A 14,765-nucleotide genomic window follows, 5' to 3' on the forward strand; every position below is an offset into this window, starting at 1 on the left:
TCTTGAAAAGTACGCCAAAAGACAATTAGAAAGTATGGCATGATCAGTGCACTTTGTATAGTCAAATCTAACAAAAGAAGTCGAATCGAATCCAAAAAGTTCAGAAATTAACAAATCAAGACAGAATGCAGAGCGGGCTTTGAACCATTCTTGGCTGGATGGCCATTCGTACTATGCTTTTTGTATCTTGTGAGGGGGAATTATCAAGCCAAAAATATACAATGAATGAGTCTTCATTAAGTATTTTTTTTCTTTATTTAGACAAGAGTTGGGGTAAAAAAATAAAAGGAAATTAGATTGTATAATAAGTTTAGGTAAATTAAAGCAGAAACAGCCAGTGTTCTTGTGAAAGAGGATGAGTGTGAAAGAGAAGGGAGTATTTTGTAGTAATGTGTGTTAATGTAATGAGGAATAATGCAAATATACATAATATAATTTTGATAGGTGGTAATGATGATAGCATGAATACTGAAAGCGCTTATTTACCGTGAATGGAGTAAACAAAGAACAATACCCAAGCAGTGATGAGGGCAGCGGCAAAGAAACCGACGATAGGATAACTGAACTTTCTGACAGGAGTCTCAGAGTAAGGATCCTTGCCTCTTGATGTGAGCTCAAGTTCCTTGTCATTGATTTCTTGCATGCGAACAGTACGCTTAGCACGTCCAATTTCCAAAAGGTTACCATAAAAGTAGAATTGATTCCACCAGAGAGCACAAATCAAGACGAAGCCGAAGCCAGCCAAGATAATGAATACCAGCATGACATTGACATAAGATTGACCGGCGGTTTTGTCTTGAACAACACCAATGGCAACATCAAGAATGGCAGTACCAATATTGTTGGAACTCTTGTAGATACCCAAACCAGTACCAATGTACTCTGAAGGCAAGAGCATGCCAATAGAGGTAATCATAGCAATAGGACCGAAAGCAAGGGAGATGGAGTAGAATACCATACCGACCACAGCATCAACATAGGTCCAACCCAATAAACCAGAACTGAGAAGCAAGAAGATAGCAGAAACGAGCAAGATCACAACACGTTGACCATAGAAATCCATGATGAAACCAAGGACAGGTGTGGCAACGATGGGAACAGCTTGAGATGCACTAGCTTTATAACCGGCTAAACGATCTTCGGTACCGAAATGCTTTTGAATAAGATCAGTAGCAATAGTTTGGAAGGAAGACCAGACAGCAGCGTAGATGAATTCAATGAGGATAATGTGCCAAAAAATGAGAGGGAACTTGAAGATGGATCTCCACTTGAAGGTCTTTTTCTTCTTCAAGGCTTCCTTTTCCTTTTCAGTCAATACAACTTGTCCCTTGAGATGCTTCACTACAAGAGCATAGACCAAATTCATGGCAATGGAGAAACAACAGAGGATGAATGACAGCCAGAAAGCCCAGACCCAATCGCCAGTGGCAACGGCAACAGAGTTGGCAACCAATGTACCCAAGAAGGTGGACAAACGACTGATGGAGAGTTGAAGACCAATAGCAATGGACAAATGTTTGGTACGGAACCATTTAGAAAGCAGAGATTCCTGCATGGTGACAATCAAGCCACTACCAATACCAAATACAACACGAGCAACTACCATGAGGGCATATGATTCATACTTGGCAGCAAGAGCAGTGAGAAGAGAACCAAGAATAATCATGAAATTGATGGCAAGAGTACCCCAAACTGAACCAAAGACATCGATAAACACACCACCAGCAATAGGGAAGATTGTATTAATAATGGATACGGAGGCAGAGATGACACCGTATTGGGTATTAGAGATGGCAAGATTGCTTGTGATCTGCTTCTTCATGGCAGAGAGAGCACTGGCAGAGAAGTGAGAGCCAACTAGGATGGAAGCATGAGTATACTGAATCAATTGACGCATGTCTGGGCATTACTTACATGGAAACAACAATGCAGTGACCAAGGCAATAACCTTATACTTCCATGGGGCATTAGCAAGAGCAGTATCGCCACCATGTGTGATGATCTCCTCGCTTTTATCGTCTTCTTTGAAGCTTTCACCGTCTTGAAGGTATTTCTCAGATGCTACACCGGTAGGATAACCTTCATTGGAAGCAACTTGTTCCTTTTCACTTGGTTTTTGATCCATATTTGAAATGATGAAAAAAAAGAGGCGAAAACAAATTGGAAAAGGAAAAAGAAATGTTGCAAACAAAACAGAGCTTATTTAAATTCGAAAAAAAGGCTTGGGCATCAATGGACCCTATATTAGCAGTAGAGAGTAATCTGATCCAAATGCTAAATATACATGCCCTTGATATGGTGCCTCCAAGGGTAACTCCAAATTTATCTGATTGCAATTTTTTTAAATGTACGACCCTAGTCCTTTTTCTCCGTTACCGTTGTGTTGTACTCCAGCTTCATGATCCCCTACAACAGATGAGACATTTTTACATTGGAGTACTCAAGATCAACGTAAGGGAAGATCCAACACGAAGTTGCCGTCGTTTAAATTTATACTTTTTTGGAGCCATTGTCCTTGGATCAGATAAGTAAACCTGCAACTAGTGTATATCAGATTGTCGTGAAAATTATTTTGTATTTATTTATATCAGCTTTTGTTCTTATTCTAAATTATCGGTGATAGCCAAGTATATCAGATCGTACTCCGTTTACTCGAACTTTTTAGGTTTAAGCTAACCATCTTGTAGCACATCCAAGCATGTAAGTTCTGAGTGCGGAAATACGAGAGCATTTCAATCTGATATGTAATCTTAATTGGACACACACATGTGTATAAATATGCAACTAGTCCTTTTCTCGTGCGGTTTCCTGGTAATCCCAAGCGAGACGAGGTTTTAAACATATAAATGGAAATTAGACAGAAAATCATTGACAGCAACCTAGTGGATGATCCCTCTGTTAATTCACTATAAATGTATCTTTTAGTCATGCTTTGATGGAATTCCATTGCATGATGTTTGTCCAAATCTAAATTCTACTTTTTTGGTCTATTCACTTGAGATTTTCATACTAATCGAGCGGGTGTCCGAATAGATGGAATCCTCAGAAGACATCTGTATCATGTAACCACGGCTATTGAAAGCACGAATCTGATTCTCATGTCCTAAACTATAACCAGACAATTCAAAATTGCGGGGCGAAAACTGATAACCTGGTCATTGCTGACTACAACGGATGACTTTATTTCTAAATGTTGCCTTAAATGCGACCCCTATTAAGGAAGCATACTAATCAAATCAACAGGATTATACCTTTTAGATATACAAAGAACTGTACATGGTATTGTTCGTTTATCTACATTGACCAAGTGCCAATCTAACATTTATCCGTCTGTAAACTTAATTTGCTGCCCTGATTGGAAAAAAGGTGAGTTTAGTTGCATGGCTAGATGTTATACAATTTATCCAAGGCGAGCAACTTATTCTGATATGCATGCCATTGACTGGGAATATCTAGAATGCGGCTTTCCATATCAACAAAAGGTGGTGCAAATTGAGCATATACAGTACACTCAAGTCAATCGATTACCGCTGTTGTTACACACACACTTTAAATGTAGCTGAAGCATTTCAACACACTGCTCCTTGCACTCCATTCTAATTTTGTTGGTTAAATAGATGAAAGCTTACTTGGTATACACTTATTCTGTTTGTTGGACATGAAGATGACAATTTCGGATGATTCAGCACATGATACCTCTCTGAAATGGTGCGAGATGAAGCAAGTGATCGCCTAGAGTGTACAGCGAGCGTATGACTCTTCAAGTTCTACTGATGAAGAGGCAGTTCTCATCCGTCGTCACGGCATATGAACACAATTGGCTTGTTTACAATGCTTGGAAATGCCTAGACCTTACATTAAGGAAGCATCCTCATCAGCTCACAGCTTTAATAAATGACAAATGTTGACGTTGGCATCGGGTGATTTAGGCTCTGTCTTTGTGATTAGAAATCAGAAGCAAAAAGACGCAAACAACGGACAGATTGTCATATCACGTTGATTTCCATGCTTTCTGTTACCTAAAATCATATCCAGGTTTCGCTTTTCATAGGGAGAGAGATCGCTTGTCTGTTCGGATTGTGTAGACTTAATCTAACAGACCATGGAATGCGCAGAAACTGACCCTTTCTGCCGTTTGAAACATTTGATTCCATTAAGTATTGATGACCTGTTTTAACCGTTCATCCTCGATCTGTAGTGTGTTTGATATGAGAGAACTATGAGAAACCCAATCGTTTTCAGTTGTTGAGAACATTCTCGTATTTGAATACATGTTTTTCAAATGATACCTGAAAGCACTCATTTTAGTGACTGATCAAGCTCTAGAGCCATTTTACATGGCGTGATACAGATTGCCTTTAAGCAGACAAGATTGTGATCAGAACTGTGTACCTTTAAGGAATTTATTGAGCACAGCGCTTGCGCTGGCACGTTTCATAGTTGGAAATTTAGGATCCCACTTTGTGCCGGTGGTTTAAAGCGTCATCTTACTCTCTGATACAGCTTTAAAACGCACCAGACCCTATTTGATGAGATGCTACTGATTATGACTTATGCCTGCGTGCAATCATTTGCTAAAAAGATATATCACGATTAAAACTGGTCTTTTGAGAGAACTTTGAAGCTATCCAGCCATAACAAAATATCAATGCCGCAAGATCAAGACTGCCGTAGGAATTTCTGATTGCAGTAAGCATTAAAAGAATCTTTAAATGAGCAAAACTAACGAAATGAAATAAGGCGTGATAGTAACATACAACAGTGATCCATAACCTCCTTCATAAATCATGAGGATGTCTCAATGCCAGTGTATGCTGGGCATAATACGACCAATTAAACCCATCCAAAGTGACTGATCAGTAACAATTCAAAAGTTCGAGTCCCTGTCAATTGAGCTCATTTCACCACTTTCTGTCATGCCAACTATTCTACATGTGCGCACAATGCGCCTTTCTTCAGGGAGCTTCAGTAAGCGTAGTTTCTGGAATTCTGCCATCCTATCAGCCAAGGCATCCGAGAACCCATACACCAAGACAATTTTATTGCCCAAAACCAAGTTTCCCCTGAGAGCAGAAGCAGCCAAACGAGAGCATTTGTTTAGAGATCGATGCACAGAAGATTTGTATACTTGGCAGGTAAATAAACACATGGACGTCCAGGATTAGCGCATGCTTAGCAAGGTTTGTATAGCTGAAAAACAACCCAAAAGATCTGTTCATCCTTCATGATGGACCACCCTTTGCGAACGGAAATGTTCATTCTGGTAAAGCCGTCCTTTTAATTGCATGATTCCAAGCGCTTATGTTTTGTATTGACAGGCCATGCTATGAACAAGATTCTCAAAGATATCATCAATCGTTACAAACTACTCCAGGGCCATAAGGTCTAGTAAGTGCAATACAATTCATTAGTAGGAGGATTAAATGATTCATGAACTGCGTTAGTTATCGACCAGGATGGGATTGCCATGGCCTTCCAATTGAGATCAAGGCATTAGAGCAAATTCGTGTAAGTTTCCAGGCTGAAAATCAGTTTTTCTGCATGATTGATGGCATTTTTTTTTTTGCGATTAGAAAAAAGGAAAGGAAGCAACCCTATCACCCACGGACATTCGCAAAATTGCTCGAGAGAAAGCCCTGTTTGAAGTCGACAAACAACGCCATAGTTTCAAGAGTTGGGGCGTCATGGGCGACTGGGAAAACCCCTACTTGACACTATCAAATGATTATGAAATCCGCCAGTTACGAGTGTTGACAGATATGATCAAGAACGGCCACATTTACAGACAATTGAAGCCAGTATATTGGTCGCCATCATCCAAATCCGCATTAGCAGAGTCAGAATTGGAGTACAGGGAGGACCATGTATCGAAATCAATTCACGTTCGCTTTTCGTTGAGAGAATTAGCTCCTGCCCTGAAGAAAAAGTGGGATTCACACCTCAGAAACCAGAATTTATACGCATTGATTTGGACCACAACGCCTTGGACCATTCCATCCAACAAGGCCATCTCTGTGCATCCTGAACTGAAGTATTCGTTAGTGCAAGTGGCTGATGGAGACAAGAAGGGAACATACATTGTGGGCACGGACCGTGTAGAGGCTTTCAAGCAGGAAATAAAGGCCGCTGATGTCACTGAGTTGGATCAAGTAGTGGGCCAAGAGCTGCTAGGTTCAACATATCAACACCCCTTAAATGGTGCTACTATGCCAGTCATCGGCGGTAATCATGTTACTGCTGAATCAGGTACAGGTTTAGTTCACACTGCTCCTGGCCATGGTATGGAGGATTACGAAGCTTGTTTGGAACACAATATCGAGATGATGAGTCCAGGTACGATCAATGTCATTTATATGGTTTCAGTAGGCTGACTGGTTTGTGTAGTGGATGACGCTGGATGCTTCACAAAGGAAGCCGGCTCTGAGCTTGAGGGCAAGATGGCATTCACGGACGGCAATGATACTGTCATTCATTTGCTTGAAAAGAACGCGGCACTTGTGATTGCGCAAGACTACACACACAAATATCCCTATGATTGGCGTACAAAGCAGCCTGTCATGCTACGGTAAGTAAAAGGCGCCAAGGCTGTTTAGCATGGTAGTTAATTTTGACCTAATACAGTGCTACTGCTCAATGGTTTGCCAATGTTGAGCATCTACAAAAGCAAGCTGTGGAGAATTTAAAAAAGATTCGTATGGTTCCTGAAGTCTGTAAGTCGCCGCTCCACATTTATGTATGCGCCTCCTTCTCATTTTCGTATTAGCTATTCGTCGTCTGGAACAGTTTACCTTGTCTCGGAAGGAGTGGTGTATCTCTCGTCAAAGATCTTGGGGTGTTCCTATCCCAGCCTTGTATGATCAGGACGGCAAGGCTCTCCTGACCGAAAATTCGGTGGAATACATTATCAAGATTCTTCAAGAAAAGGGCACTGATGCTTGGTGGGAGGAGCAGGACGACAGTATTTTTGTTGCGCCTGAATACAGAGATAAAGGAAAAGTATACAAGAGAGGCTATGATACGATGGACGTCTGGTTCGATAGTGGTACCTCCTGGACGATGCTTCAGAATATGCCAGGCAGAGATCCTCAAAAGCCTGTTGCTGATGTCTATCTCGAAGGCAGTGATCAGCATCGTGGATGGTTCCAATCCTCTCTGTTGACCTCTATTGCTGTCACTGGTAAAGCACCCTACGGAACGCTTGTTACCCATGGCTTTGCCCTGGATGAACGCGGACAGAAGATGTCTAAAAGTATTGGTAATACACTGGAACCCATCTTGATCACAGAAGGCGGGAAAGACAAGAAAAAGAACCCTGCCTATGGTAGTGATGTGCTTCGTTATTGGGTTGCCAACTGTGAATACACAAGAGACGTCAGCATTGGTCCTTCCATTATCTGTAAGTATCGCTGTGCGTTTTGTGGTTGAATCGAGAAGCTTATTGTGGAATAGCCCAAATCTCTGACAATTTGCGTAAGGTGCGCACTACAGCAAGGTTCTTGCTCGGTAATCTTCACGATTTCAAGGAGGAACACTATGTTGACTATAGCAAACTGCAACAAGTAAGTGACATTGGCCTGCGCGTACTTGAGGAGCGGTTTTGCTTATTCCAGTAGGTAGATAAATACATGCTTCATGAGCTGTACAAATACAACGATCGTGTAACAAGTGCATACAATGATTTTGCTTTCAACAGAGGTAAATAGTGTGCTTCACATGTGTGGCATCTTGTTATTCAGCATCCATCTTTAGCTGTTCAAACCATCCAGAACTTTACAAACACCACCTTATCGTCCTTTTATTTCGACACCATCAAGGACAGATTGTATAACGAATCTGAATCATCAGATTCTCGTAGAATGGCACAAACAGTGCTATACGAAGTGCTGAAATCATATACCACATCGATCGCACCTTTCGTGTGCCATACAGCTGAAGAAATCTATGAAAACTACAAGGCAATCACAGCCAGTTCTGAATCGTCTGTATTCAAGGCAGGATGGCTGAAATCTGTAAGTACCTTCTCGGCATCATTCACACTGGCGTATTAACAGAGTACTAGGAGGAGCAATGGTGTAATGAGGATTTGAATGCCAAGTGGTCGACATTGCTGCATCTCAAGGGAGAAGTGAATCAAGTCCTGGAAGCAGCACGCCAAGAAAAGTAGATGGCACTCAATGATATGCAATTGCGCCAACAACTCACTCTTTTCATAGACGCATCCGAACATCGCAAGAGGCTGATATCTCTATATACTTGGACAGCAACTCAAAATTAGGAAAGTTGGTGGATTCCGTGGATGGTGAGTGTTTTCAAGATGCTAGCACTATACTGGATGCTGACACATTGCAACTAGCTTCTGAGCTATCGTCCCTGTTCATGACAAGTCAGGTGAATATAGTGAATGGACAATCAGGTTCCATCCAAGGAGAATCTGAGAGAGATGCTGTAGTGGAAGGTACGTTGAAAGAGACATTTACATCACACACAAAGATATTCATAGTACTGCTTACAGGCGACAAGTGCAAAATTGTGCTCTCCAAATCAAAGCATAGCAAATGTCCTCGTTGCTGGAACTATCATTCCACTCAAGAAGATAGTCTATGCTCAAGGTGCTCAAACGTATTGAGTAAATAAATAATGAAAGCATGACCTTGTTATTGCTCAAAAAGGGGTAACACATACATTTATATAAAGCATTTGTTTTGGTTTTTGTATGCTCTTTCTTTTGCACTTTTTTTTTCTCTATAATAAACATGTTGAACGATGATATGGACCCTATTGCTTTTTTCGATCATCTCGCTGCTACTTCACAGTCTTCCAATGAGGATGAGATGCAGTTATCTTACGGAGGAGTAGCTGATAAACAGCAGCATGATCACAGTAAACAGCTCTTGAACAGTCGTTCGCTAGAAACTATCAAGCCACTCAGAAAAGAGGAGGAAGAGCAAGAAGAAGACCCAGTACGGCCATCGTTATCACTTCAGCAACATCCAAACAACTTTGCTTCGAAATGGCTCGAGTTGGTATCAAGCTATAGGCTAGAAAAAGAAGGTAGGTCATCGTCTACATCAACTGGAAGAGCGCTAATGGTACCGACATATAGCTCTGAGTCAACACTTGAAAGATCAACTGATTGCATTAGAGGAAATAGAAGAGCATTTCGACAAAGCCAACATTGATTTACATTCCAAAATAGAGAATTCATACCATCAACTATCGAAACACATTGCTGATCATCAGCAACACATCATCGTTGAGAAGCAGCTGTTTCATAAAGAGCAAAGCATCATAAAAGGTAACAGATTCATCAAGTATGATGATTGCAATGATTAAGTGCGAACATATTAGAGATCAAACGATTCCAGGATGAAAAGGTACAAAAGCGTGCTGTAAATGCAACAACTGCTGACATTACAGTGATAGATCAAGCTCAATGTTGGAGGACAGTTGTTTGAGACTTCACTGACAACGCTACGGAAAGATCCCAATTCCATGTTGGCCTCCATGTTCTCTGGTATGGCAAAGTTATATTACATGCAACCTTACACTGACTCAGAAAATTGCAGAGGATAGGACTATTCAGCCCGATGCTGATAATTCATACTTCATAGACAGAGATGGCACCTACTTTAGATTAGTCTTGAACTATTTGCGTGATTTGAGGGTATATGGCACATCATCCTTTTAGGTATTTTGGATACTAAAGTACATTGTAGATACCTGCGGGCATTATTGATGACCCCAAAATGTGAGGCACAAACCGTCATGGTCGTTCATATCAGAAGCTGATCTAATTTATAGTATGGATGAATTGATGCAAGAGGCAAGGTTCTACAGACTGAATGGTAAGTTTAGCTTTTTTTTTTTTCTGTGTGATGTGGAGTATTGACCCTGATTTTGATAGATTTACTCAAATTAAAGTGGAATAATCTGCCTGTCATCACACAAGGTAACCCTGGATCTGATGCTTTCTGTATACATGTGAACTGACTTGAACCATCGCTCTAGATGAATTGCACCATTTGTATCCACCTCCGCCGAGAAATGCCAATGAAATCATGATTTACAGACCTACCGTGTTCCAACTGCAGAAGACGAACCTCTCTAACCTAGACTTTTCGCATTACCATATAGATCCGAGATCTTGCTTCAAGGATAGCTACCTGGAGAACTGCAAATTCCACAATGCCAAATTTGGATTCGATTTTGATCATCAAGTGGATTTTACGTACACGTATCTAATAGATGCGACATTTCCAAAGGAAGGAACAAACAACAGAGCATCAGGAGTAGAAATCAAGCTGGAGGGAGCGATCTTGAGCGAGCATGTCGAGGACATGTTTGTTTAATGATTGGTGATGCTCAGTGACCGGTTTCACTATTTTTTCACTATACCATGCCGCAAATTTTTATTAAATTCAAATCTCTCTCCTTCCCTTATCTACACATTAAGAAATATGGTACTAAATAAACATGGCGATCCTCAAGGAATTGGCAAAATACTGACCCATTGTTCATGAATTAGCCTCAAAACGAGCATATTGAAGAGCACATCAAGCGACATGGTCGTCGTCTCGATTACGAGGAGAGAAAGTAAGTGATTTTAGAATTTGACACACTCGAGATCTCAAAGACTGATGTGCAAATTTCCTTGATGACAGACGTAAGAGAGAGGCACGTCAAGCTCACAAGGCTTCACAATATGCTCAAAAGGTGCATGGTCTTAAGGCCAAGATGCTGAACAAGAAGCGTCATGCTGAAAAGATCCAAATGAAGAAGACCATCAAACAACATGAGGAGAAGAATGCCAAGCAAAAGTCAGCCGATGCTATTCCTGAAGGTGCTGTGCCCACCTATCTTTTGGATCGTGAGGGTGAAGATCGTGCAAAGATTTTGAGTAATATGGTCAAGCAGAAGCGTAAGGAGAAGGCTGGTAAATGGTCCGTTCCCTTGCCTACTGTGCGTGGTATGGCAGAAGACGAGATGTTCAAGGTTGTAAAGACTGGTAAACACAAGACAAAGCAATGGAAGCGTTTGGTCACAAAGGCTACCTTTGTTGGTGAGGGCTTTACTCGTAAACCACCAAAGTATGAACGTTTTGTTCGTCCCATGGGTTTGCGTTATAAGAAGGCACATGTTACACATCCGGAATTGAAGGCTACTTTTTGTCTGCCCATCATTGGTGTCAAGAAGAATCCTCAATCCCCTCTTTATACCCAACTTGGTGTCATTACAAAGGGTACTGTACTCGAAGTCAATGTCTCTGAATTGGGTTTGGTTACTACAGGTGGCAAAGTTGTTTGGGGTAAATATGCTCAAGTAACTAATAATCCAGGTAAGATTGTAAAGTGTGTTGGGCAAGGTGTGTATTGTGTTTCTGATGGACTTTGATGATAGAAAACGATGGCTGTATCAATGCCGTTCTACTAGTCTAAACTCTTGAATTCAGGAAAAGAATGGCTCTCTTTTTTGTACATTTTATCTGTCGTTTTTTTCTTGGTTTTTTTTTCATTCGTATCTTTTCATCCTTTTTTTATTCTTTTACCAACTCATGATATTAATAAAAAAAAGGTCTGTTTGTTTGCTTATTGTGTAGAAAAGCAAGGTGTTCTTTATTGTTTTGGGTTGTATCATCAAGTTGAGCTTCACCATTCACCAGATGTCGTGCTATATCTCGAAATCAAGACACCAATGATTGGCATTTGGAATTCAACTCGCATTTGATCGCTACTATCTAGTGTCATTTTGCAATTATCATGCATCACTCCTGTCAGTTGTAGCAACTACACACACTCACACAGCCCACATTGCACAAGGTAATAAGCCGAAGATGTCTGTCGCTAGCCAGCCTTGGCTACAAAAGAAGCTTATCAACGGCTCACTTATTAAATATCATGTGATCAGTCAATATTATCAGTCGATCAAACAAAGATAAACTTGAAATTTTGTATCAAACTATTAGCCACATGTCAAATGCTAGTTACAACAAAGGAGGCGTCTCTTCAGTTGAGCAAAATAAGCTTTATAGAAGCACAAATGGCTCTCTCCGCCAGAACGACACCTTGGTAGCTAATTGATATTTTTCAATATAAAGTTTGAAACAGTTCAATCTTGTAATATTGGCAAAGTTCGCAATGATGGTAGCGTGCTGATGTTTACACATCCCATTGACAGTAGGCTGATTACCGGCGTACATACAAAAATGCAGAGTGTTTGAAAAGCTAGCTATCATGACGCTCTGTTTCGAAGTTTTGTACTAAAGGACTTGATGTAAAACATCGCGATTCTTCAAATGCAAAACGTATGTGCATCTAGGTGAGTATTGTACATGGAAAAGGGCCAATAATTGGGAATTTGCAGGCATGTAGACATACAAAGATGCTTTTATAAAGTATGACTAAAGCAGGTGGTTGAGAAATGCAAAGGGATTACATTTGCAAATGTACCATGTAACGCATGAGTACCATGAATCAGACTAAGCTTGTATTTAAAGCTGCATGTGCAACGAAAGCTTTCGTTTTCATTGCTGCTTAATTACATTGATTCAGAGAATAAACTGCTGGTTTTCGGTAAATTCTGTTTTTTTTTTGGGGGGGCTAAACGGTAAATCTGGTAATCAAGATTACAGAAAACTATTTCTCCGTCCTTTTTTTCTTTCATACCAACATGGAAGGCCTGTTAGACGCTGTGAGATCAAGACAAGCAAAGAAAGCTTATGCCACATAAACTTGTCAGATGAAAGAAAGCTTAAACAAGAACATGTGCTAGCATATTTATGGACAGCAATGTGGTTTTATTAATGTAAATCACAATCCAACGTGTGCACCATGAATTCTGACGACGATCTCCGAAAACTGGCATCCACCTTCCGGATATGTGTGTGTTTCCTGACTAAACGGCGATCTTTTTTGGTTTGCAAATGTACCACGCACTACAGAAAAATCACCAATTTTATATGATGGTGATACAGAGGAAAACCCTATGTAAAAGATACGGTTTTTTATTGTAAAATGGACCGTCTTCCCGTTTTGAAAAATCGTACAGATGTTGATGAGATTTGGCTGAGGGGAGCTGTTCGGGTCAACATATTTACGGCCAACTATAATTCAGAACAACATGAGGTTCTCTGTTATGTTTGTGTATTGTGTGGCTGAACCGAGGGATGCGGGCTTTTTCTTCCTCCCAATCCCCCCCCCACTTTCTGCAAAAGAAAGACTCATCAACCAAATGTAATGTATAAGATCCTATTCTGCTTCCCTCCCCCCCTTTTAGACATTTCATGTTGTAAATGTGAATTTATTTGTTCTCCTGAAGGGATTTGAATATGAATAAATAAGCAATATGCTCATGATTGGACGAAATCTACATCATCGTCGTCATTTTACTACAGGATCTTGGGTGCCCAAGGCCCAAGGTGACCCGCATTTGCATTTGTGAAACTCTCCTTACGTCATGGACAGTTACTCCGATTATTATTATCAAGTATTTCCTGGTTTGGCCCCCCTTAAAAAAATAATAAATAAGAAAAATTTTATACCTGATTAAATTGATTTCCTGCTCTTTCCTCTCTTCTTCTTCTTCTTTTTTTTCAAGAACGCATCACTAAAAAATGGCACAACCTACCACAGCATCAGCTCCCACATCATACAATAACTTTACAGATCAAGCATCTCTCCTGGAAAGAAGACAGCAGAATGCTCCCTTTCTGCAGCAACTAGAATTGCCATCATTACCGCCTTTATCGCAGTTACTGACATCTGATTCTACCGCAAACAAAGACCAACCAACACCCAATACACAGGCAGCAACTGAAGCCGCTATCGCAGCTGCTACAGCAGTGACAGCATCCATGATCACATCTACCACACAGCCCATCATCCAAGAAACATTTTTACCTACTCATCAAAAACCTACAACTAATAATCTTCTCTACGGTTTCCAACAACAACCTACAACATCTACATCTCCCATCATGACATCCAACGCTCTTTTAAATGACTCAGTGGCTATCTTCCCAACTACAACGGATGCTTCATTAGATCAAACACTCATGGCTAGTGATCATCACTTTTTGGATCCGCAACAGCAAATGTTTAATGCAGCAGCTGCAGTGGCAGCAGCCACCGCGGGCCTGACCGATCCACATGGAGTAAATCCCACCATGAGTATGCCACCTTCTTTTATGGAGAGACAAAGACAATCCTCAGTATCGTCCACATCATCTGATAAAGTATATTCATTTGTAGCTATTCCTGGCACTAATCAAAGAAAGAGACCTCGCAGAAGATATGATGAAATTGAGAGACTCTATCACTGCAATTGGCTTGGATGTACCAAGGCTTATGGCACTTTGAATCACTTAAATGCACATGTGAGCATGCAACAACATGTAAGTAGAAATACACATTTTGTTATCGCATCCATGACTGATCCCTCTTTTCCGTTCCATTTTCCAGGGACCTAAACGTCATCCTACTGAATTTAAGGAAATGCGCAAAGAATGGAGACGTCAAAAGAAAGAGCGAGACGCAGCAAAGAAGTCAGCAGAGCAAGCTTATCGTAATCAACAAGAATCCATGATGCAGCAGCATGTCCAGCAGCAGCAGCAACATCAGCAACATCACCATCATCCTCAAACTCATCATCAAGCCATGCCATTCCCTTTTCAACAGTCCTTTATGCCCAACAACATGGCTCTTGGTAACTTTTATTAAGATATATGAAAAACTGGCTTTTTTTTATACATTCAACAACATATATATATA

The 14,765-nt window shown here is 40.6% G+C and overlaps 5 protein-coding genes across 5 annotated transcripts; 4 read left to right on the forward strand and 1 right to left on the reverse strand.

Moving 5' to 3' along the window:
* Positions 1-478: 478 nt before the first annotated feature.
* On the reverse strand, positions 479-2,125 carry ATC70_001799 (uncharacterized protein; the record flags this gene model as incomplete). The annotated part of the gene is made up of 2 exons (XM_064821191.1): positions 479-1,857; positions 1,915-2,125. The coding sequence occupies 2 exons, from the start codon at positions 2,123-2,125 to the stop codon at positions 479-481; spliced, it is 1,590 nt and encodes a 529-aa protein (XP_064680877.1).
* Positions 2,126-4,916: 2,791 nt separating this feature from the next.
* ATC70_001800 (uncharacterized protein) lies at positions 4,917-8,634 on the forward strand (the record flags this gene model as incomplete). Its single annotated transcript, XM_064821192.1, has 15 exons — positions 4,917-5,135; positions 5,191-5,263; positions 5,319-5,388; positions 5,445-5,508; positions 5,574-6,333; positions 6,385-6,565; positions 6,622-6,710; positions 6,764-7,396; positions 7,450-7,559; positions 7,614-7,695; positions 7,750-8,009; positions 8,060-8,160; positions 8,214-8,299; positions 8,354-8,455; positions 8,513-8,634. The coding sequence occupies 15 exons, from the start codon at positions 4,917-4,919 to the stop codon at positions 8,632-8,634; spliced, it is 2,952 nt and encodes a 983-aa protein (XP_064680878.1).
* Positions 8,635-8,753: 119 nt separating this feature from the next.
* On the forward strand, positions 8,754-10,349 carry ATC70_001801 (uncharacterized protein; the record flags this gene model as incomplete). Its single annotated transcript, XM_064821193.1, has 9 exons — positions 8,754-9,051; positions 9,104-9,295; positions 9,349-9,374; positions 9,424-9,514; positions 9,567-9,664; positions 9,717-9,748; positions 9,802-9,845; positions 9,905-9,949; positions 10,009-10,349. The coding sequence occupies 9 exons, from the start codon at positions 8,754-8,756 to the stop codon at positions 10,347-10,349; spliced, it is 1,167 nt and encodes a 388-aa protein (XP_064680879.1).
* A 108-nt stretch (positions 10,350-10,457) lies between these two features.
* Positions 10,458-11,435, forward strand: SEY1_1 (Dynamin-like GTPase that mediates homotypic ER fusion; the record flags this gene model as incomplete). Its single annotated transcript, XM_064821194.1, has 4 exons — positions 10,458-10,460; positions 10,526-10,593; positions 10,662-11,335; positions 11,398-11,435. The coding sequence occupies 4 exons, from the start codon at positions 10,458-10,460 to the stop codon at positions 11,433-11,435; spliced, it is 783 nt and encodes a 260-aa protein (XP_064680880.1).
* Positions 11,436-13,609: 2,174 nt separating this feature from the next.
* On the forward strand, positions 13,610-14,714 carry ATC70_001803 (uncharacterized protein; the record flags this gene model as incomplete). Its single annotated transcript, XM_064821195.1, has 2 exons — positions 13,610-14,389; positions 14,457-14,714. The coding sequence occupies 2 exons, from the start codon at positions 13,610-13,612 to the stop codon at positions 14,712-14,714; spliced, it is 1,038 nt and encodes a 345-aa protein (XP_064680881.1).
* Positions 14,715-14,765: the final 51 nt, after the last annotated feature.

This window comes from Mucor velutinosus (genome assembly GCF_035048745.1).
Source record: "Mucor velutinosus strain NIH1002 chromosome Unknown tig00000093, whole genome shotgun sequence".
Classification (NCBI taxonomy): domain Eukaryota; kingdom Fungi; phylum Mucoromycota; class Mucoromycetes; order Mucorales; family Mucoraceae; genus Mucor; species Mucor velutinosus.